The 22,714-nt window shown below is 41.3% G+C and overlaps 1 protein-coding gene and 1 long non-coding RNA gene across 2 annotated transcripts in view; one reads left to right on the plus strand and one right to left on the minus strand.

The window, feature by feature from the left end:
- Window positions 1–22,714, plus strand: part of SPAG17 (sperm associated antigen 17) — a 221,863-nt gene that overhangs the window by 181,618 nt on the left and 17,531 nt on the right. Inside the window, exons 41-48 of the mRNA XM_082688009.1 lie at window positions 2,423–2,522; window positions 3,267–3,369; window positions 5,434–5,562; window positions 12,892–13,028; window positions 14,315–14,499; window positions 16,433–16,493; window positions 19,119–19,263; window positions 21,573–21,717. Coding sequence (XP_082544135.1) covers window positions 2,423–2,522; window positions 3,267–3,369; window positions 5,434–5,562; window positions 12,892–13,028; window positions 14,315–14,499; window positions 16,433–16,493; window positions 19,119–19,263; window positions 21,573–21,712 — 1,000 coding nt within the window. The 3' untranslated portion in view covers window positions 21,713–21,717. The remainder of the gene's footprint in view (window positions 1–2,422; window positions 2,523–3,266; window positions 3,370–5,433; window positions 5,563–12,891; window positions 13,029–14,314; window positions 14,500–16,432; window positions 16,494–19,118; window positions 19,264–21,572; window positions 21,718–22,714) is intronic.
- On the minus strand, window positions 17,239–21,692 carry LOC309842972. Its single transcript, XR_014299882.1, has 3 exons — window positions 21,606–21,692; window positions 19,105–19,251; window positions 17,239–18,733 (listed from the first exon to the last, which is right to left on the minus strand). It is a non-coding gene; the product is annotated as an uncharacterized lncRNA (long non-coding RNA).

The raw sequence follows: 22,714 nt of genomic DNA on the forward strand, positions 1-22,714 counted from the left end.
TGAGGATGTCACCATCTCTAGAGGAAACCCGTTTGACCATTACATAGATCCACTCCTTTTCATAAGCAAGAAAGTTCTTAGGTACTCTCTGTGCTCTAGTAATTGTAATATACTAATAAATATCCTAGAACTTAATGCAGGGCCTAGTCATCAACTTTCAAGGTTCTTATAATTTGATGAGGAATGTGCTCTCAGTGTTATGTGCTTTGTTTTCCTTTCATTCCTAGCTGAAGATACCACCCCACCAGGAAAGGAAGCCAGATAATATTTACTGAGTATATTGTAGTACATATGGTACTGCTGCACACATTTGCAAGGTTCCTCTCCAAAATGACTGGAGGAAGGATGAAGATTCTTCTTCATAAAAATGTCTGGGTTACCTTGTAGAATGTGTGGGAGAAGTAGTGAGATAGGACCCTCCATCTTATGGACCACCCCTATATTCAAGGTCAAACTAGAAGGTATGGTATTATCTCCTAGAATACCCCTACAAGGAGTTCTGAGAGAATGGTAACAATGTTGCCTACAGGGAAGGAGATGGAGAGGTTAGGGGACAGTGTGGGATGCAGACTGCCTTTTTATTACATACTCTTTAATACTTTCTGAATTATGTGCCTGTGTTATCTAGTCACATTTTTAAAATCTTTGAAACATATAATAATTTCAGGTTTTAACCTACAGGAAGATAATGGCAAGCCAATGGAAGTTTTTGAAGAAGAAAGTAAAACACATAATTAGATTTGAGTCATAGAGAAGGGTTGGCAGCATGTAAACAGATCTGGGGAGGAGGGTTAAGAAATGAGAGTTTGCAGGAAATGGAGGGTGATCAACAAGTATCAGATTCTATGGAGGAATCAGAAAGGAGAATGAAAAGAGGAATTTGGGTTTATCACCTGAGAGATTTATTTTGTGAGAACAGCTCTAAGAGAGTGTAAACAACAGGCCATACTGCCATAAACTAAGGAATGAATTGGTGAGGCAGTAGAAAGAAGATATTTTAACAGGAAATTAAAGTTGTTTGAGTAAGATGATATTTTGATGAGGCCAGTATTTTCTGACAGAAAAGCTAGTATAAGAGAGAGGGCACTAATCTCATGTCAGCAGACCTAGAGATAGTTCCAGTTTGATTACTTATAGCTAAATGATGCCAGCTGGTGGTTTCAGTTCAGTAAAATTTACCTCAGGAATTCAGTTTGCCTATCTATAAAATGAGGATAATTGGGCCATTTAATACCTGAAGTGTCTTTCAGCTCACACATTGGGTGACTAAGAGCTAACTAGCATATACACGTATCCAGATCATGGGCTTGGGGGCAGGCAACCTGGGTTTTAATTCAGACTTCACCTCTTACTAGTTACGTGATTTAAAGAATGTTACTTACTTTTTCGACATCTTGATGTTTTGACCAGAAGAACGGGGATAATAATAGTAACTCATAGAGTTAGTATAAGATTAGATGTGTAAAGCAGTTGGTAAAATTTCTGGTATATAATAAGAACCTAAAAATGAGAACTATCTCAAATAAGATTAGGTTCATCTACTTTTAACAGACAACCCCTCAAGTCAGGGCTTTTACAAGAAAGTTTACCTTTCCTGATGTAAAAGAAGTCAGAAATGAGTAGTCCATGGTAAACAGCACCACAACATTGCCAGGAACTCAGAGTTCTTCTTTTTGTCTGTTCCATCATTCCTAGCGCATGATTTCCATCCTCAGGTTTGTGTCGTGGTTGCAGAATCACTGTGTCCGCTGAGGCCATTTCATCCATATTTCAGGAAGTAGGAAAAGAGATGAGACGAGGACAAAGGGAAAGCCTCTCTGCTGTGTCAGCCTTCTTTAAAGGCTATCTGGAATCTTACCCGGTGGCTTCAGTTTCTTGTCATTGGCCTTCCCTCTATATAGGAAAAGCTGGGAAGTAAAGTTTTTAGCTGGAATATTGCCTCCCCAGTCTAGGGTTCTCATATTGGAAAGACAACTAGGAGGGTTATCATGATTGCTTTTATTTTATTTCCTAATCACTGATCACACTAGTCATAAACCATTCCTTAGGTTTGGGTTTTAGCTTTTGTTAACCATGCTACTGAATTTATAGAAATCAGTAGAATCAAATGGGCATTAAAACCTCAGAGAATTGAAAGACATGCAAAAGAGGTCAAGCATGTGGATTTTAGTCTTTTGAGATCAACTGTAGAAAACACTACCATGGGGCATAATTATTTCTTATCTTAAAGGAAAGTCTGATTTCTGAAGTAGGAAATGTGACTGATTCTAGAAGGAGCAGAAAATGAACCAAAGCAAACTGACAAAAAAAATTTCCGATGAGTTAATTCTTACCAGTTTTATTGTTGGTGATTCCATTTTCTGTGGGATTTAAAGCTAAAATTCTGTGTCTTTTTTTTTATTATTATGGAAATATCAACCAGGAAGGAAATTGAAAACACAAAAAAATACCTAATGGAAATTAGAAACAAAGTAATATCACCCTACTTCAAATCTGAATTGAGCAAGTGCTATCAGTCTCAGGTAATTGAATGTAATTAACAACAATCGACTAAGAGTCTTTACAAAAGTTAATGCAGTACATGTGTCATTATGTAATCAACCTTTCCTGATGTTTCTTTCCTGCCTCAACCCAACTGTCTTTACCTTTCATCGAATCCATGTCCTCACAAACATACGAGAGGGAAAACTAATTTCAAGTCTTGCACCTAAGAAGTTTGCTGCCAATGTATTATTACTACTCCACCTCTCTGCCTTGCCTTGTCACTATTAATTACCCTCTATCATCCGTTTTAAGCCCTTTTTGGGGTCAAATTCTCCCTATTTTTATCCTCTTATAGATTCTATTTTGAAGTTTTTATTCCATTAAAATTTCTGTCCCCATCTGCTCTTGAAACAGCACTGAATTACTATGAGTTCTTGGAAGTCCATGGAGATAGAGCACTCCACTTCTCTGAACCTTGAAACTCCCAAACAAAGTGAATATTTTCATGTGTTTTGAGCTCCCTGTATTGCTACAAATGTTCCAGTTGCTATTATTAGCCAAAAGCTGCCTGAGAGGAAGTTATAGGAAGTTATGACAGATTGACAAAATCTAGAACTGAGTTAAACCGTCTCTTGAAAAACATGTAGTTTGCCAACTTTCTTTTCGGAGCCTAAAAAAAAAAAAAATGCTTTCATCATTGCTCATCAATTTAATGTACTTGTGACTTTTGCCTTCCAAGCTTGCGTAAGTCTTAAAGGAAGTCTTTTGGTTTTTCCTTGCAGTTTAATTATCTGGACACCCTTTCTAAAAACCTGCCTCCTTTTACAAAGAGGGAGGAAGACACAAACAAAACAACTCCTAAGAAGACATCTGATCTTCTTCCAGGTGACGCGTTCATGGAGCTGTTAGTCCTGTTAATGGGCTTCAATGAAGAGTGCCTAACAAAGGCCTCTTAAGACAGAACTTGTTCCTACCACCTTTGTCTCAGTACTAGTTAATGGCATGACCTTTTGTGACTTGTATATTATAAATTTGGCTGAGTTATTTGAGGAAATCAAGATAAAAATAAAATTTAGTTTTCGTTCCACATGCTTAAAATTTACCTAAAAACATTTAGAAGAGCTGACTAATTTATAAATCAAGGGAGTAATGAAAGGTTGGTGGAAAACAGGGCAAAAATGCAGGCTTGAGTTATCACTTCACATAATACCTAATTATAAAGAGGAAAATGTGTCTTTACAATGGAGAGCTATGGCATTTCCCAGGTTAACCGATCAGATTTCTACCAATTGTGACAGCCTAGCATTAGGTGTTTTTTCATATAGTACAATACGAAGTGCTCAAGACCTCTGTAGAATTCTTGTCCAAAGTCCTTAACTTGAATTTAACCAAGAGGAAACAATCAGACAAATCCAGAATGTAGACATTCTATGAAACAACTGTCCTGAACTCTTCAAAAAAGTCAATGACATTAAAAGAAAAAAAAAATGGAATAATTGTTCTATATTAAAAGAGACTATGGGCACCTGGGGGGCTCAGTTGGTTAAGTGGCTGACTCTTGATTTCTGCTCAGGTCATGATCTCAGCGTTCAGCCACTACATTGGGCTCCCCACTCAGCAGGGAGTCTGCTTGAGGATTTCTCTCCCTCTGCCCCTCCCCCTGCTTGCTCTCTCCCTCTGTGTCTCAAATGGATGGATAAATCTTGAAAAAAGAGACAGAGAGATAGAGACTTATGAGGCATATAAACTACATGCAACACATAAATTTGGGTGCTATATTGAGAAAATAAACAGATTTTGGAGCAACTACACAGGTTTGAGGAGAGGACTATATAGTTGAGGGAATTGTGGAATATCTGTGAGTTTTCTTGGATGTAATGACAGTGCTACAGATGTATAGAACAATGTCTCCATTTCAAGAGATGCATGTTGGAGACTTTAGGGATAAGATGGAATTTAATACTTCTCTTTAATAAACCGGGTAGTAAAACCACCCAGATAGAAGGGTTTTCTACTACACAATACAATACCAGAGGCTCAGCTTCCTGGAATGAGCATAGCCAAAGGAAACCTCTGATTACTACAGAGATTGCAAAGAGTAAGCCTGGAACAACAACTTAGACATGAGATAGGAGAAATGAGGGATGAAGGTGGATGGTGTGGTGCCCGTCTTCTCCCAGGCAGACAACTCTCATCAATGAAGCCTACTGTCCCCTTGAAAGGGGTTGATGCCACAGGTTTCTCAACAATCCTCCAGCAGCCCGCACTATTCAGCCAGGGTTGCCTACATACAAGTTGAAATCCCCAGTCCTTGATAGATATATATATTTTTAAACATTTTTTATTTGAGAGAAAGAGAGAGAGGGCAGGGGAGGGGCAGAGGGAGAGAGAGAATCCTGAAGTAGCCTCCCCTCCAAGCCTGAACTCTGGACTTGATCTCAGGACCCTGAGATCATGACCTGAGCCAAAATCAAGAGTGCTACACTCAGCCAACCGGGCCACTCAGGCGCCCCTTGAAAGATTTATTTTAAATTTGTTTCATGTTGTACTTCTTAGATATATATTAATAAAGAGTCACATCATCATAATAATGAATGGATTTAAGATTGGAAACTTAAAAAAAAAAATCACATCTCAGTTACTCTGGCCAGGGTAAAAGGTTACCAGGTCTCCACTTCATAACCCAACCAAGGTAACTACTGTGTTATCTTGTAGAACCAGCTAACTCCCAGGGAGTGTGTTCTTTGTAGATACTGTCCTTTCATTAATGGCAAACATTACTTTGTATTATGAAGACTCTCTCCCTCTGACTGGACTTCTTCCATGTGATCTTTCTAAAGGCAAGGGTAGTGGGAGTACCCTGTTCATGGTAAAAAAGAATAAAAACAACAGTAGTCCTTGCATCATTGTCCAGGTATCACTTTATAAGATTTGTTTGGGGTTTTCTAGATGGCCAGCCAGATTCAGAGGAGGAATCCCCACAATCCCCACAGCGTCTGCTAAAACCAAAGAATTTTGTGGACATCAAGGAGTCTGCTGGCCAGAACCAAACTGAACCTTTAGAAAAACCTACTGAAGGTATGGTGGACATTTGCTTTATTCTATTCATTCCCCAAACTGAACATTAAGTCTTTTTGGACTAAGGAATATGGCACTGGGAGCTGAGTGTATGGTTGGTCGTTACAGAAAAAATTCTAAAGGGTCACAGATCCTGAATCTAAGGAACTTTGTAAGGCTTCTTAGCACATCAAAGTATCTCAAAAAATGTTTTGAGAATTACTGAAAGCCCCATAGTAAAAGGAAAATATGGCAAATATGTTTTTGTATATTATTATTGTATTCTATTGTTTTATTTTATATTATTATTTATTTATTGCCTTATTTGATTTTATCCCCCAGGGATATGAGAGTTTGCCTTATGTACTAAAGATCAGGAACCTGGTAGCTTTGTTGAAGCAGCTAGTAATTTGGTAGTTAGACTCAGATTGACCTGCCATTTCAGTACTTTCTTGGTCTGCAGGTGCTAGAAGAGAAACATAGGGTATTTATGCAGCACATCATCTCATCGAGGTAACAGAAATTAAAGTATGGAATAATACAAAGTAATTGTTGTACAGGGGAATCACATTACACCAATCTCACTGAAGTTAATTCAACTTTATGGTTGATCAGCAAAAAGAAAAACATCAATTTAAATCACGTAGGTGAATTTGCACTTCTTCATGCCTGTGGACATGGCCCATAGTGAAAGTGAGCTGGAAGTTTGCCAATAGGTCTTAATTACCTCTTATAGAGGAAGCATCTTGCCATATTTTGGTAACTTAAGGGATTTGCCTTTTGCCTTCCTGACTTTAATGTTATCTCTTGTATAAAGTTTATTCATTTAGTGGATAATTTGCTCAATGCCTACTGTCTGCCAGGCATGTTCTAGGTGCAGAAATGCAACAGTTAAGAAGCTAAAGTCTTATAGGGCTGTGCCTACTATGGACAGACCTAGATAGTAAGTAAACAAATGAATTAGATAAATTCAGATTGCTTGCACAGAGTAAAACCACATATAATGTATAGAGAGTGTCTTGGGGAGAGGGATAGCATTTTATTAGGGGGTGAGAAGGCTCCTCTGGTAAAGGACATCTGAGCTCAAACAGAATGACAGGAAGGAGCCAACCATGCAAACCCTGGGGGAGGGGAATGGTGCAAGTAGTGGGAACAGCAAGTATGAAGACCCTTAGGGGAGAAGAAGCAGAAAAACTGGCATTTAGCTAGAAGAAAATGGACAAAGGAAGAGGCAAAAGGTGAGGTCAGAGACAGGAGTAGAGATAAGACTGTGTGATGCCACATAAGGACTTTTGGGCTTTAGTCTATGTGTAGTTTTTAGCCAAACACCACTGGAAGGTTTTAAACAGAGTAGAAACATGACTCATCTGTATTTTTAAAAGATTACTCTGGTAGCTGTGTGGATAATAGCTTATGGTGGGGAAGGGGGAGTAGACAAGTGGAAACTGTGGTGGGGGAGGAAGCCACTGAGGCAGGACATGTGAGCCCCAGCAGAGACCTGGCCGGAGCAGTGGAGGCAGAGAAGGTGGGAAACAAATGAACTGGAACCATATATTCTGGAGGTAAAGCCAACAGGACTCACTGGTTCACTGGATGTGGGGCTGAAGGGTAAGAGAAACTAAGGGTGGTTCCCAGGGTAAGTACCATGGGACCAGTCTTGAGGCTGGGAATGTGTAGCTGTAACAGGTTTCAGGCGGCGCTGATGTTGCTGGTATAGGATCACCCTTCAAGAACCATAACCCTAAAGCAAACTTTAGAATGTAACATTCAGCCAGAGAAGGGGCCACAAAAGGCTACTAAGAAGAAGAAGCCAGTGAGGTTGGAGAAAAACAGAAGCATGAAAATCAGTGTTTCCGGTGGATCAAAGTGCCCCAGAAGGCCCAGTGAGATGTGGAATAACCACGGGACTGGGTAAGATGGAGATCGCTAGTGATTTGGGCAAAAGCACCTTAAGGGCATGGTGGGGCCTGAAGCCAATGCAAGTGGGCTGTGGGCTATTTATGGAATGGCTGAAAGGAACCAGAAGCAGGAATGTGTAGCTTCCCCCAAGAGTTTTGCTGAAAAGACGAGAGAAATGGCATTGCAGCTGGAGGCAGATAGGTGTCCAAGGGAGAGATGTAAGAAAAAAAAAAAAATTAGACATATGGGGGATGTTGAGTTGCAAACAATAATTCAGTAGCAAGAGAGAACTTACAGTGTAGGAGGAGGGAGCTGACTGCAGGAAAGCAAAGTTCTATAGTAGGTGAGAGGATGTGACATTTGGGGCAAACCCTGAGTGACAGAGTTAATCTTGGATATGAAAAGGCCACCTCATCCACAGTGACAGGAGAGAGAAGGAATATGGATACCCTGGCCGGTGGGTTTTCATGTTGAATATGAGGCAGATGAGCAAGTCTGATGGCAGAGGAGTGAATATAAAGATAGAAAATCCACTCCAGAGAAACAGGAAAGCCAAACAGGAAAGGGGTGACTGGTTATTTCAGGTGACAGTTTCATTTCATTAGAGGTCTCAGCAAGGTCAAATGTTGTGGACTAGATACTATGGGGTAATGAACTAGATTAGGAGGTCATGACTTAGAGAGGAAAGTGGGAACAAATTCTGAAAGTGGTGACATTTTTGGTTTTGGTGAGGTTGAGATTCGACCATGGGAGTTTCTGGGTGGAGAAGCACAGGGTTTTTTGGGGGGTTTTTTTTGTTTTTTTTTTTTTAAAGATTTAATTTATTTATTTGACAGACAGAGATCACAAGTAGGCAGAGATGGAGGCAGAGAGAGAGGAGGAAGCAGGCTCCCCGCTGAGCAGAGAGCCCGATGCGGGGCTCGATCCCAGGACCCTGGGATCATGACCTGAGCTGAAGGCAGAGGCTTAACCCACTGAGCCACCCAGGTGCCCCAAGCACAGGGTTTTGATTGGGATGTCTAGCTGATGTCTCCAAGAGGTGAACTGGAAGTCCGTCTGGGGTGTCAAGATCTCCAGGGAATCCAGGGAATGATTGAGATGTCAGTAGATAGCAAGTATGTGGGGACGGTGTAGGAATACAGTCTGATGGCTTGAGCTTCTAAGATACAGGGGTTTTGATACTTTTTTAATTAACTTATAATGTATTATTGGTCCCAAGGGTACAGGTCTGTGAATCATCAGGCTTACACATTTCACAGCATTCACCATAGCACATACACTCCTTAATGTCCATAACCCAGACACCCTATCCCTACACCCTCCCCACCAGCAACCCTCAGTTTGTTTTGTGAGTTTGTCTCCCTCCTGATCCCATCTTGAAATGGGAATTTTTTTTAATTTTATTTATTTATTTGACAGAGAGAGATCACAAATAGGCAGAGAGGCAGGCAGAGAGAGAGGAGGAAGCAGGCTCCCTGCTGAGCAGAGAGCCCGATGCGGGGCTCGATCTCAGGACTCTGAGATCATGACCCGAGCCGAAGGCAGTGGCTTAACCCACTGAGCCACCCAGGCGCCCCTGAAATGGGAATTTTTAAAGAAGTGAAAAAAGTCTTTGAAATGAGGGCACCTATCACATCCCTAGGCACGGAGATTCCAAGATGAGAGACAATAATCAACTCGATAAAAGTAGTAGATCACATTTTGATTTAAACAATACCATTTAAAAAGTTCAGGGTAGGAAGAGAGTAGGGGAAAGCTCTATCAGAGAGCTGGCCTAGAAGAAAAAATTGGATTTCGTAGGTTTTAAGATTTAAGATTTAAGATTTAAGATCACTGAGACAACCCTCATTTTACTTGAGGAAACTGAAGCCTAGAGGAAGGCAAGCAATCTCTAAAATCATACAGCAAATCTGGGAGGGCAAGAAAGTGAGTTTTTTGACTCCTCATTCTCTGTATTTTATTATGTTGTCCTTCAGATGCAGGAAGGAGAAAAGAATATTTTATACAAAAAAAAAAAAAAAGTATGGGGATGTATGTGTTCCAAAGCCTGATAGTAGAAATGAACTTCAAACTAGCATAAATAGTTTAGTGGTTCTTGTTTGGTCATTGATAGAGTCAGTCAGAGGAGGTCTGGATTTTGTAAAATAAAAAGGAACTTGTTGGCGTTTGCTACAAGAAAACTGTATAAATCTCATAGCAATTTAAAACAAGCATTTTTGGCGTTTGGGGTTTGGAGGTGGGCTGCAGTTGCCTTTGTTCCAGGCCGCGGGTGGACACACTGGGGTCCCCACGAGGCCCTGAGATCTGAGTGTGCACATCTCCTCCCAAATCCACACTCAGTGACACCACACTGAGAGCTTGAGTCCGCCAGGCGAGCAATCAGCAAATATTGCAAATATGCAAAGTGTCCAAGCCAGGGCAGTGTTTCTCCAGAGAGACAGTTGTTGAACTTTTACCAGCACTCCCAAGGGCTGCAGGAGAAAAGTGGGGGTGTCACAGCTCCCACAGGGAAGGAGGTACCCACCCCCTGAGACTAGCTGCTCTCAGGGTGGAGGGGAGCAACTCAAGAGAGGTGAGTGGAAATGCACACTGTGGCTCACAGCCTGTGCTCAGGACTAGCCGCCTGCCCCTTACCCCTACCTACTCTCCCTGGTCAGCTCAAGTCCTATAAGAGACCTCAATATCAGTGGGGCAGAGAAATGTGCTTCACTTGCAGGGAAGACATGTTCAGTGAGGAAGCACAAAAAGCCATGCCCTGAGGGAAAGGAAAAAACACATTATTATGAATAGATACCACAGTCTGGCTCAGCGTAGAAATGGGGAACTGTGACAGCTTCTTTAGGGAGCCACACTCCAAGGTTGTAGTCAGATGACCTAGAGGACCATCCCAATTCCACTTTTAAAGTACCTCTGTATCAGCTACTTCAAGCCCCTCTACTACTCTTCTCCACTCCTCCAATCCCTGCTGAAGCCTGGGGTTGGCTTAGTAGGGTGATCATGCTTCTGTATTGTGGCCAGCAGCCTGGTGTGGAGTCTAAGAATCCACTCTCTCTGGCTCTTTAGAGAAGAGCTGTGTAACCTTGGGCACACTGTCTAACCCCTCTATCCCTTCCCATTTCCTCTCCTATAAAGAGGGAATGATGGTATACACATCACAGGGTTGTCAGGATTAAATGGGTATCTGTAAAGTGCTTTTTGGAGTAGTGCCTGGGACGTGATTAATGCGGGATCTGTATTTACTATTAATAATAACAGTATGAGCAATTAATTAGAATCCATCAGACTGGTAAAATGCAGTCACAGAAGTCGTATGCTCATAGTAAGAATACAAACAAAAAGACACGTTGAGCCATTAAAATGGTTGCCAATGTCAGGAATGGTGACCAAAGAGAATAAAATACATTAAAATGTACATTGTTATATAAGGGATATGATAAAGGGCACAGATGAACAGTCAGGTGAAGAGGTACATAGGGCAAGGTTTAGAAGGGTCCAGCACAGGAGTATCTCTCCCTGTGGAGTTGGGGAGCAAACCCTCCAGGCATGGATGTGTTCACCAACCCAGAAGCTCTCTGAACGCTGTGCTGTGGGGATTTTTATGGAGGAATTTTATGGATGAATGAACCACACAGGCATGACCAATCACTAACTCAATCTCCATTTCCTCTCCCTTTCTTAGAGGATGGAGGTGAGGGTGGAAGTCCCAAGCTTCTAATCTGGTCTTTCTAGTGAATGGCCCCCATCTCGAAACCATCCAGGAGCCCACCAAGAGTAGCCTCATCACATCCAAAGACACTGTGATCGCCCAGGAAGGTCCAACACATTTACAAGCTCTGTGTCAGGAACCTGGGTCAAAGACCGAATATTAGGAAGAAAGGTGTTCCTAGCACTCTTATCATCTAGGAAATTCCTAAGGTTTTAGGAGTTCTGTGCAAGGAACCAGGGGCAGAGACCAGTAAATAGGTTTTCTGTTATCTCATGCTAGTAGGAAGAGCATGTTTCTGATGGAGGCTGACTCACTTAGTGTGCATTCCAGTCCTGCCACTTCTTTTCGTTTCCTGGACAAGCTATTTAACTTCAGTTTCCTTGTTTGTAGAAAGAAAGAAAGAAAGAAAGAAAGAAAGAAAGAAAGAAAGAAGAGAGAGAAAGAGATACTGCTATTGTACTAGTTAGGATGCTTTGATTTGTAACTGAGTGAAATCAAACTCAAACTCACTCAGCAGAGCTGGGGAACATTTCTTGGTGCTTAAAAGCAAACCACAGTGTGTCGGATATGGTGCCAGACCAGGGATGACTGGATCCAGGCGCTCTGGCTTTTCAGGAAGGCCTTTATGTCTGCTTGCCCCTCTCTTTGGGCATTCCCCTGGCGTTCATCTTGCCCCATCCCTACTTGTCCCTGTTCGCTTTTATCCTCTCCTGCAAAGAATAGACTATGTCCATGTGGTAAGAACCTTGACAAAAGGGAGCCAAGATTTTGATTCTTCCAGATCCATAATTCAGTAGGCACACTGGGATTATCCCTGCTGCCTTCTGTAGGAATATCCTGGTGAAGGGCCTGCATTGGCCTTGCCTGTGTCATATGCTATCTTGATGGCTGGGGCCAGAGATGTGGTGGCCCCAGAAGTATGTGTGGTAGGAGCTGGGGTGGAGGTGGCAAAGGGGAGAGTGCTGAACGTACAGTAATCATAACTGCCTTCACCCTCAGCTCATAGGGTTTGATTAGGATTAAGTAAGATGCTCTGGGTAAAAACATACCTGCTGTGCTTATCTATAGATGGTAGACACTCAAATATTGGCTTCCTTGCCTTGCCTCTCTTGATGATTGGAAGGTGTGAAAAGATATTTGAATATGAGAATTTAAAATACTGTTTTTGTTTCAACCTCCTGCATATTTGGAGAAATGCATACAACCGAAGCTCTGTAAATTACCTACTTTTGCTCACTCCTTCGTCAAGTTCAATGATCTGAGGATTTAAGTCCCTGGCTTAATTTATCTGTAATTACCAAGCCACTTTTTACAAACATAAATGCAGTCGTTGAACCAAAAAAAATTCTTACGATTTCTCTCCCATTGGTTGTAAGAGATCTTTTAGAGTCAGCGTTTATTGTGTTGTACCTTGTTGATTTAATGGAAAGAACCCTGAGGAGTTCTGGTCACCCAACTTCTCAGAATTTGTTTTTTCTCATTTATTTAAAAATGGTGATACTAATAAGCCTCTCTGGTGCCCATCTCAGAAGGGTGTTGTGAAAATCGATGTTAAGTTAAAATCTCTTTGTAAAATGTAAAAACATAACACAAGAACTGATAAAAAGCCTCCATCCCTTTAAATAAGTTCTTTATAAAGGAAAGGAGAGACGTTTTCCAAGTTGGTTTATGTTGTCATAAACTGGTAAGATCTCAGATGCCTTTGAATAAAATGTCCATGTGGCACAAATTAAACTTCCTAACAGACCCAGAATCCTGTGTGCCTGTGAAAATTCCAACCCAGTCACTGCTGCAGGATGTCGCAGGACAAGCAAGGAAAGAGAAAGTGAGGTTGCCGCACTACTTGCTGAGTTCCAAGCCCAAGTCTCAACCTCTCACAAAGGTAACACAGACGTGGGAACCAAGTTCCCAGAGCCAGTCGGCATCTGATGTAATCCTGACTCCTTGAAGTTGCTGATTTCTAGCAGCAACTGCTGTTCACTGTACGTGCAAGATCACCTTTCCATGAAGGTATTCAGGTCACACAGAGATGAGCTAAGGCTGCGCTTTCCGAGAGCCAGCTCACCTGGCTTGGGAAAGGAAATTTATGAGCCAACTCTAAAATCATTGGTAGCTTGAAATCAGCCTGCAGGAGTTCTCACACCATGGAAATCAGCAAATGAGACTGATCAACATTCTTTGCAGAGAGCTGGGTTAACACACACTACTGGATAAGGGGATCATTGGCCACCCTTCTCCTGACTCAGGATAAAATCCAAATGACAGCATCACAACAAACCCTGTTTGCTTCTCTACCTCATTAATCTCTACCCTCATTAATTAATCTCTACCCTCATTACTCACTTCAGCCATTAAGGGTTTCTCTTAGTTTTCCAAAACCACCAACCTCCTTCCTTCCTCAGCCTCTAAGATAAAGGTTCCCTTGCATCTCTGCTGGGAATCCTGCCTTCAGCCTACCAATCCAGTTTTGAGAATCTGCCTTCAATTCTTGCATGGCCACACCATGTTCATGGCCACCACAGAATGTATTGCAATGTCCGTAATCGACAACGTGATAGAGTCCCTGGGGACCTTGTTAGCATGCAGATTCTGAGTGACTGGGGCCCAAAAGCCTGCCATTTCCAGCAAGCTCCCAGGTGAGCCCCATGCTGCCAATCTGGGGAATAACAAGGGCATAGACAGTGATTCTCAAAGTGTGATTTCCAGACAAGCAGCATTGGAAGTGCCTGGAAATTTATTACAAAGGCAAATTCATGGACCCCATCCCAGACTTACTGACTGAAAAAGTCCGGGGGGGTGGAGTCAGCAATTTGGGTCTTAACCAGCCTCCTGGCTGATTCTGATGGAAGCTGAAGTTTGGTAATTACTGGCACCAAAAGCATAAAGTTTAGGATCAGGCAAACTCAAGTTTGAAACTTTACTCTGCCTCTTACCACCTGAGCAAATGAAGTCTTTCTAGTCCTCTGAACTTGGGCTTCTTTATCCATAAAACAAAGCCTTAAATACCTCCTTACGTGCTCTTGTAAGGTTTACACAAGATTGTTAAAGCCCATTTCCTCCCATGGCCAAGCAGTCCTTTTCCTCTAGCATTTGAACCTTTATCTTATCTTGAGAACACAACATAGAAACCCTTTTCTTTGATTTGATTACTGTTTCCTTAATGCAAAGGTGCAAGATTCAGTTGGAGGAAGAGTGAAAACATCCTCTGTTGCATGCGCTGCCATTAATAACATGACTTCATCCCCTTTTGGATTCCATCTTCTCCCGCCATCAGTGAATTTTGGAGTGCTGGAAGAGGGACACACCTATGCCACCACCGTGAAGCTCAAGAACGTGGGAGTAGACTTCTGCAGGTGAGGCCAAGGCACTGAAGGTCTGCTCAGGTCCCCTTCTCCTAGGCTTGTCTTCAGATGCCTGCATCAGTGAAGGTTTATTTGAACTGAACTCTAATTACACCTTGACTACTGAATCTTCACGTCATTCATTCCATCATTTACTCTTTCATTTATTCATTCATTCTTCATCAGCTCAGTGTTTATCAAGCCTCAACGATGCCGTGGGCCCTTCTCGGCCCTCCCATTTATCATTATTCACACTTTGGCAGAAGCAACTCAGGACTGATCTGCAGTAGCGAAGAGTGAAGGGGAAGTTGTACCAGTGTTACGGGAACTAATGCACAAACCCTGAAAGTCTGTTTCTCAGATCCACCACCAACTGTAATATCAACTGGCATCTGTTTGCCCTCTCTGATCTAAAGGTGGTTTTCATTACCTTATTTCTGCATAACTGAGGCCAAAAGGGGGAAAAAATCACCTGAGTCTTTAGGGTTCCTTTGCCTCTGAAGATCTGACTTGACCATAACCCACAACCTGCCCTTCTAGTTGAAAATACCCTAGATCTGGCATTCAGTGACAAGAAAAAGAGTCCTTCCTTTCCAGATCAATAGAATTGTGGAACTTGTAGAGATAGACCTTAGAGACTATTATGAAGGATCAGGGTAATATGTTTTAAGATCTTGTAGGCTAGAGCAAGGCTGGGCCTCATATCTCCTGTGGACCTGTTCGCCTGGGACATGTTGCTTTATCAGCAAATCTGTGCTCACTGCTTCCTATGGGAATTCAGTCCTTCCCATTGGGGCAATATCTGTATATATATATAGGAAAACTCCCAATTACAAAAGCTCCCCTATTCTATTTGTAATTAAACTTGAGCATAAGGTGGGGGGTTTTCCCCCATAAAAAGTGGAATAAATGTTTATTTCAATTGCAGTGTTATGCTCAGAGTTATGCTGTAAGTGGCAAGTCCTTCCAATTTATGATTGGAAAGGACTCAAGATTGGAAATCAGATGAAACACAACTGCAGAGGCATCTAGTTGAAAAGATCCACATCCCATTTTAGTTGAGGCAAATATCCAGCTTCAGGAAATATATCTGTTTCCTCAGAAACAACCAGGCCACCAGATCAGACATTATTGGTTTTTTCGGTTGCTGCCAACAGAGTGGGTGGGGGAAAATAGAGAATCAACTTGAAACTAATAAAACTCATCCGCGTAGATCCTGTCTACTCAGTGTAGAATTTTAGCTTTTGGATTTCCCTCCTTGGCTTGTTAAATTCAGCCGTTATAGCACAGGCAGCAAAGTCGATGGTAGGAGCGGCAGGATTGAGGTCAACGTGGAGGTAGGCTTTCCCTGGCATTTTAATTTACTCCAGGTCTTTAACCTTCAGGCAGAACCCGCAAACCACAGGAAGGGAAAGAGATCAATAAGCACCACGTGTGAGCATGGGGCTTTTCAAGTTCTCCAACATTCTCTGAGCCTTTTCTGTTTCTCCTCTGCCCAAACATGCAAGCCCCATACCACGACAGAGCAAGACTGGCTCCCATGCTCCAGTGCTTTCCAAAAGAGCCTTTATTCTTCAGCTTAATGATCTGGCAGTCAGCCTCGGTGTTCACGCCGGTGGCCACGCTGCAGTGCACACGGCAGCCAAACATTCACGACAGTCTGCCCTGAGCGGCTCGACAGCATCCAATAACCAAGGGTGGGAACTGGGGTTGGAGTCTGTTTGACGCTGATGAAAACTGTTGTTGGAAAGGCAGTTGTGAAATGAGCCCCAGATTCTTCTCCCAAGTGGCGATTAGGTTGTTCTCCTAATGGTCTGGACCTCCCCCACTCCCAGTCCCACTCCTTTGTAGCAAATATTAACACCTTCCTGATTTTATAACATCCCGGTTGGTTCATTGCTTTTTTCTTATGGCCTAAACTTATTTCCATCTTTTTGCCTGGTAGGTTTAGGGTGAAGCAGCCCCCACCCAGCACAGGACTCAAAGTGACTTACAAACACGGACCTGTAAGTCCTATGAGCTGTCTGTTGTGTGTGTCCGTGTTTGCGTGTGTGAATGTGTGCATGTTTCTGGGAAAGTGGGTTTTTTAAATCATTCTATGCATTCGGTTTAAATCATATATAAGTCTAATTTTTCTAGTATCATAAGTAAAAGATTCCTGGTATGGGTATACCGCATGGCTAATGTTGCATACTGCACATAATCGCTGTGAGACAGATCCTATGTGTAAACAGTTAAACTTCCAGCTGTGGAAATTTTTCCGAAGTTCACTTATTTGTCCCAATACTACAGTTATGCACAATTGTATGAAAAATACCTTTTTATAAATTAAATATGATTTGACATGCATTTGGAAAGCTGATTACCTAAAGGTGTCCTATAATAAATTCTTCTGCAAAATGAAAAATCTCTTGGAAAAATACCCTATTTTTTGTATTTTCTATACATTTGGTTTGTTCTTTTACTGCTTGCCAGAGAATTTATTTAATGATATTCTAAGAAATAGTAATATATTAGTCATCAGCTGCCTCATTTCTCCAGAGTTCTGAAAATATCAATTTTAAAATGTCAACCTATTCTAATTTTATTTGCTACATTCCCCAAAATGGGGTGCTTCAAAAAAAAAAATCTGTATATTGCTACTTGCTTTAAGTTATGATTTCAGAAATGTAGTATCAAGTAAACAAAAGTTTATTAATATATAAATAGACAAAATATAATATATAAAATAATATATAAAACATAATAAAATCACACTTGTAAATCTTAACATTTATTTCTTGGCACATTCCTTCCATTTCATTCAACAAAGTTTGAACGCCACTGATAGGGACCGGGGACAGGGGATGTTAAAAATGAGTAGACATATCTAAGTTGCTCCCAGAGCTGGGTACATAGTGGGGATTCAAAATGTATGACTAAGTGACAGAATGAAGTAAGGACATCTGATAGACACATGCTTGTTCATCACAGACAGGGACACGCTTAGTCTCATGGGAATACAGAGCAACAGCATCCACTTCCATAATAAGCATATAGTGTTCACTGAGTCCCAAGACCTTAGAACAGCCACAATTGTACGTTGACCCAGAAGGGTCCATTTGATAGGGTGCAGAATCAGTTGGCCTCTTGTTATGATTGTGCCACCAGCAGCTCAGTCATACTTTTGGTTAATTAACCCTCTGTACCTTGCCTTCCTCATGTGCAAAAGAAGTTGCTTGGACCTGATAATTTCTTAGTCCGTTTCCAGCCCTAATATCTTATGGTCTACAGCACAGTAGTCTGCAGGCTGCAGTTTCAAACAGAAATATCCTTCGGGATTAGCTCCACCAATTCATGAGTACCTCTCTGTCACATTTCATCACTGAACTGTGTCAAGATTCCAGAAACTCTGGAACATAAAGTAAAAGCAAAAATCAAAGCAAGCTCTTCTTCCACTGTTCTGAGAAGTTAGAAAACTTTTTTCATTTAAAGTAGGGGTGATGCCAAAAGTCAAAATGACTGTTGGATCAACCTTTGTAGGTACTAAAAACTCAGCGTGTATTCAAGCTCACTCTCTACTGTTAGGGTTTTTTAAAATTATTATTATTGTTATTTTCTTTTTGACAGTTTTGGCTCTGCAAAAATATAATCTATAGACTCCTCCATATGTAAATCTAACCACTGTTCAGCCTGCTTAGTTGCCAACGCTGAATGAATATGCCCAGGGTCCGGGTAGACCTGAGCGGGGGCAGGATGCCAGCTGCCTTGTGCAGAGTGGTGTCATCCTAGCCCTGCCCTCATTGTTGGGCTGAAGGGCAAAGGGCCTGGTCCTCAGACATGGCAAGTTGGATGCCCTCCAGTTAGCAGACCTTCATAAGTACATTGTTGAAGAAGTTGAAACATTTTTCAGTTCTATTATTTATAAACTATGAAGAAAAAAGTACTTGTATCTAATTGCTTTCCATGTGGTGGTTTCTGGTGTATTTTTTCCAGACAGTTGTTCTCAAGTCTGCTTTTTAGCCTACCTCCTGGAGAGGCAGCTTAGAAACACAAACAGCTCTTTCTTTCCTGGCCAGTGTTCTCTTCAAGGAACAAGGCAAGAAGCCCATTCCTTGCTGTGTTTCTTCTTCATTATATATCAGGTTTCTTCTTTGTTGGTCCAGACCTCTTCCACGTAGCTTTCAGACCTAAGCAGTTTGGCATTTAAACTCATTCTGTCTCCCTCTGCTGGCTTTGTCACATCACACGTCCTCCATTAGGCACACTATAAACCAAGAAGCAGGGCAGGGAAGTTGTGGGGTTTAAATTTACCTTTATCTGCAGGGATGCCCATAGGAACTCACTGCTAACATTCAAGAAATAGCACAAGTATGCGCATTGTAAAAGTTTTCCTGCAGTTCACCACAGTACACCGACATTCTCTTCCTAAATAGCATCTGGTTTTCTCCCTCAATTTATCCTGGGTCCCATTTGCTCAATGGAACTCTACCTAACGAACCCACAAAATAACTTTATAAATGCCATCATCCAAAAGCACCAAACATATAGATGAGAAAAAAGATTAGAGAGTGTAACTAGCCCCAATTCAAGTTAAAACCAAGATGTGAACTCAGATATGTCTGACTCTAAAGCTACCTTGTGTCCTATAGGTGGCAGCTGGTTTGCAGACCGAACTCAAGGTGGAGTTATTTGCCATGGCCGTCGGAGAGGATGGGGCCAAGGGATCAACACACATCTCGCACAATATTGAGATAATGACCGAGCATGATATTCTGTTCTTACCTGTGGAAGCAAATATCCTTTAAAGCTCAATTTTAGTTATAAATAGAGCAAAAATTACATATGAACAATGGGATTCATTTTCTTACATAATCTAGAATCAGAAATAAAGTGCTCCCATTTGATTCCTATATTATTTTGTACTCCAGTGACATGAAACATATAGTATTTTGTGTTGTAGTTATGCATCTATTTGGTATTTGAGCTGGGTCTTATAAAAATGCAAAAACTTTTTATGAAAAGAGACTTAAAATGAACAAATCCACAGCAATAAGAGAGCACCAGGTGTCAGGAAAGGTAGGAAGCTCCATTTGTTGAGAACTTAGGGAGTATTAGGAAACATAGTGGGATGTTGGTTGGAATCAAATTGTGGAAGAGTCTGAATCCCTGCTTAAACTTTATCATATAAGCAAGAGTGAATCACTGAAGATTTCTGATCCAGCATATTTTTATATAAATGAATCCAGGGCACCTGGGTGGCTCAGTGGGTTAAAGCCTCTGCCTTTGGCTCAGGTCATGATCCCAGGGTTCTGGGATGGAACCTCGCATCAGGCTCTCTGCTCAGCAGGGAGCCTGCTTCCTTTCCTCTCTCTCTGCCTGCCTCTCTGCCTACTTGTGATCTGTCCGTCAAATAAATAAATAAAAATCTTTTTTTAAGAAAATGAATCCAGTGTTACTATGCTGGATATGTTGAAGAAGAGCAACTGGTTGCAAATTTCTATTTGCAAAGGGCCATTGGAAGGCCACTTCAGTAAGCCAAGTATAAGGACAGAAACTATCATGTGGCAAAAGTGGAAGAGAGACATGGGTGAAAAGACATTTGGCAGGGGAGTGGCGGGGGGTAATGCTGTAAAATCTGAGGTGGAAGCCATTGATAGAAGGAAGTAAGTGGACATAAGAGTTCCACTCCAAGATTTTGGGCTCAAGTAAAGAATCATGGATATGCAGGTGTGGATCTTGATTGAGGAGTTAGAGCTGGAAATGTAATCATTTTAAGTATCACACACAGAGGTGACAACTGAAGATAAGGGAAAGGAGCAGAGATTGCGGTCTGTTTAGTATGTAGGAGGAAGAAGAGGAAGCAGTGGAGACAGAGTAAGCAAATTAGAAAGCCAAGAAATATCTCAGAAGCCATAGAATTTCAAGAAAAATATGGACATAGTTGACAGATGCTATAGAGATGTCAAGTAGATCTCTAGATTTGGCTGAAAGAAATGAATCAGGAGAGAAATGTTAAATAATATGAATGAGATGTAATTGAAGCAGCAATATCCAAAGAAGAGCAAAAGAATGATCAGGAACAGAGATGAAGGGTTGGTCTTGGTGAGGGAGTCGGCAAAGATGGCTAAGATTCCAGACATTCTGAGGTGAAGGGGAAATTTAGGGGAACTTGTGTCAAAGGACCTTGATTTCACAGTAGAAATGGAGCTGAATTCATTTGTCCACTTGTTTCAAAGGTAAGTGTCTCTAATTTGCTAGGAACTGTTCTAGGCAGTGAACAAGAGACAAAAATCCCTGCCCTCGTGTAGCTTACATTTCGGTGGGGGGGGGGGAGTTTGTATACAAAATAAGTAAAATATGGGCCATACTGGTGCTAAGTACAATAGAGAAAAATGAAAAGTAGGAAAGAGGGTACAGGGAGTGTTAAGGAGGATTCCTATTTAATAAAAGTGAGAAGACCTCACCGGGGATGTGAGGTTTTTCACCCCCCCCCCCTATATTGGTGGCAGGGTTCTTCTGTAGTGATAGAAGGAAAATAACCAAAGAATAAGAAGTTTTTTCCTCCAGGAATTAAATCAAGTCTTAATATCCTCATCACAGATTATTGGATGCTTATTTAGACTACCTGATCCCTGCTGCCAGTCATAGCAATTAAGTCATTTTGCATTTATGCTAATAAAACGTCTATTTCCTGCTCATAGATTAAAGGTACCTATCAGTTAGGCACAGATAAAGGAGGAAGAGAGTTTTATTAGATCTTTTATCTACTTCTAAAGTCAAAGTGAGAATTCATAGCCCATTTCCCGAAATCTGTCCCTATCCCTGGATGTTGATGTGATTTGGGACCTGGTTATGGTGACTGGTGGCTCCCATAGAAGGACTAGCCACAGTCAGCAGAGAAGCGTACACTGGGTCAACAGGAGAAATCTAGGAAATCAATATCCATCCTACATCCCCTAAGCCTAGGATTCACATTGCATAGAAAAGTACCCAAAATTGAGCTAATGATGCTAGAGAGGAGGTTCTGATTCTAAAATGTAATCTGAGTTTGTATATACAAATCATTTGGTCATGAAAGTCATATTCCTTAATGAGTATTTTACCAGTTTTAGCAGGTAGCAATTATGATAACAGACCCAAAGATTTTCCTCAGGGAAAAGAAAATCCCATGGTCCACAGGACTTCTACGATTTCTTCCTCTACACTTGGAGTCTTCATGTCCCGTAAAATTTCTCAACGTTAAATCCAGTAAGTACAAATGGGAACTTGATCTTCAGCCATTCAAATGTGAGGCCTTAGACCTCATGTTTGGTCTTCTCTTATAGCCAGAAACCAATAAGCCACTTAATCTGGTGGGATGGAAATACTGGTTTTCAATAATTAGAATAGCTACTCCCATGTATACTTGATCATATCTAATCTTCAGACTAGCAGTAAGATAGCTGTTATCTTTCCCGCTTTATAAATAAGGAGTGAAGCTCAGAGAATCTTAAGTAGATCATGTAAAAATCTAATCTGCTTCAGTGTGATTCTAAAGTTTGCTCGTTTAAGCACTGTTTTCAGTGTTAAGCTGACCTTCCAAAAAGCACGAGCAGCAACACAGGGATGTCCTTCTGGACTGGAAAATTTACAATTAAGCCTATGGTTGTCAAACATTTTGGACACGAGATTCTTTATATATTCTTAAAAATTATTAAGTATCCCGAAAAGCTTTCATTCACATGGGTCTTATCTATCACAATTACCAAATTGGAATTAAAACAGAAAAAAATTTCTATGTAAAAACCATAATAAAGCCAATATATTAACAGATTTTTTAAATGAATAATAACTATTTTCCGTAACAAAAATTTATTACTCATGAGACATTGTTTTACATTTTTATAAATTTCTTCATTGCCTGGCTTAATAGAGCACGGCTGGGTTCTCCCTCCTGCTCTATATTTGGTCTGTCACGATATCAGACATCACACAGCCCCTGGAAAACTCCACTGGATGCTCATGGAGAAAAAGCCAGAAAGCCTCTTGTATTAATTTCCTAGAGCTGCTGTAACAAATTTGTACTAGTTTCTAGGGGCGGCCATGACAAAGCAGCATAAACCAGGTGGTTTAAAACAAGATATTCTCTTGTAGTTCAGGAGGGCAGAGGGCCAAAATCAAGGTGTCGGGGGTGGGAGGTGGAGGTTCCTTCTGGAGACTGAGGGAGAATTTGTTCCATGCCTCTCTCCTAATGTCTGGTGGTTGC

The sequence above is a fragment of the Mustela nivalis genome (assembly GCF_964662115.1).
Source record: "Mustela nivalis genome assembly, chromosome: 10".
NCBI lineage: Eukaryota > Metazoa > Chordata > Mammalia > Carnivora > Mustelidae > Mustela > Mustela nivalis.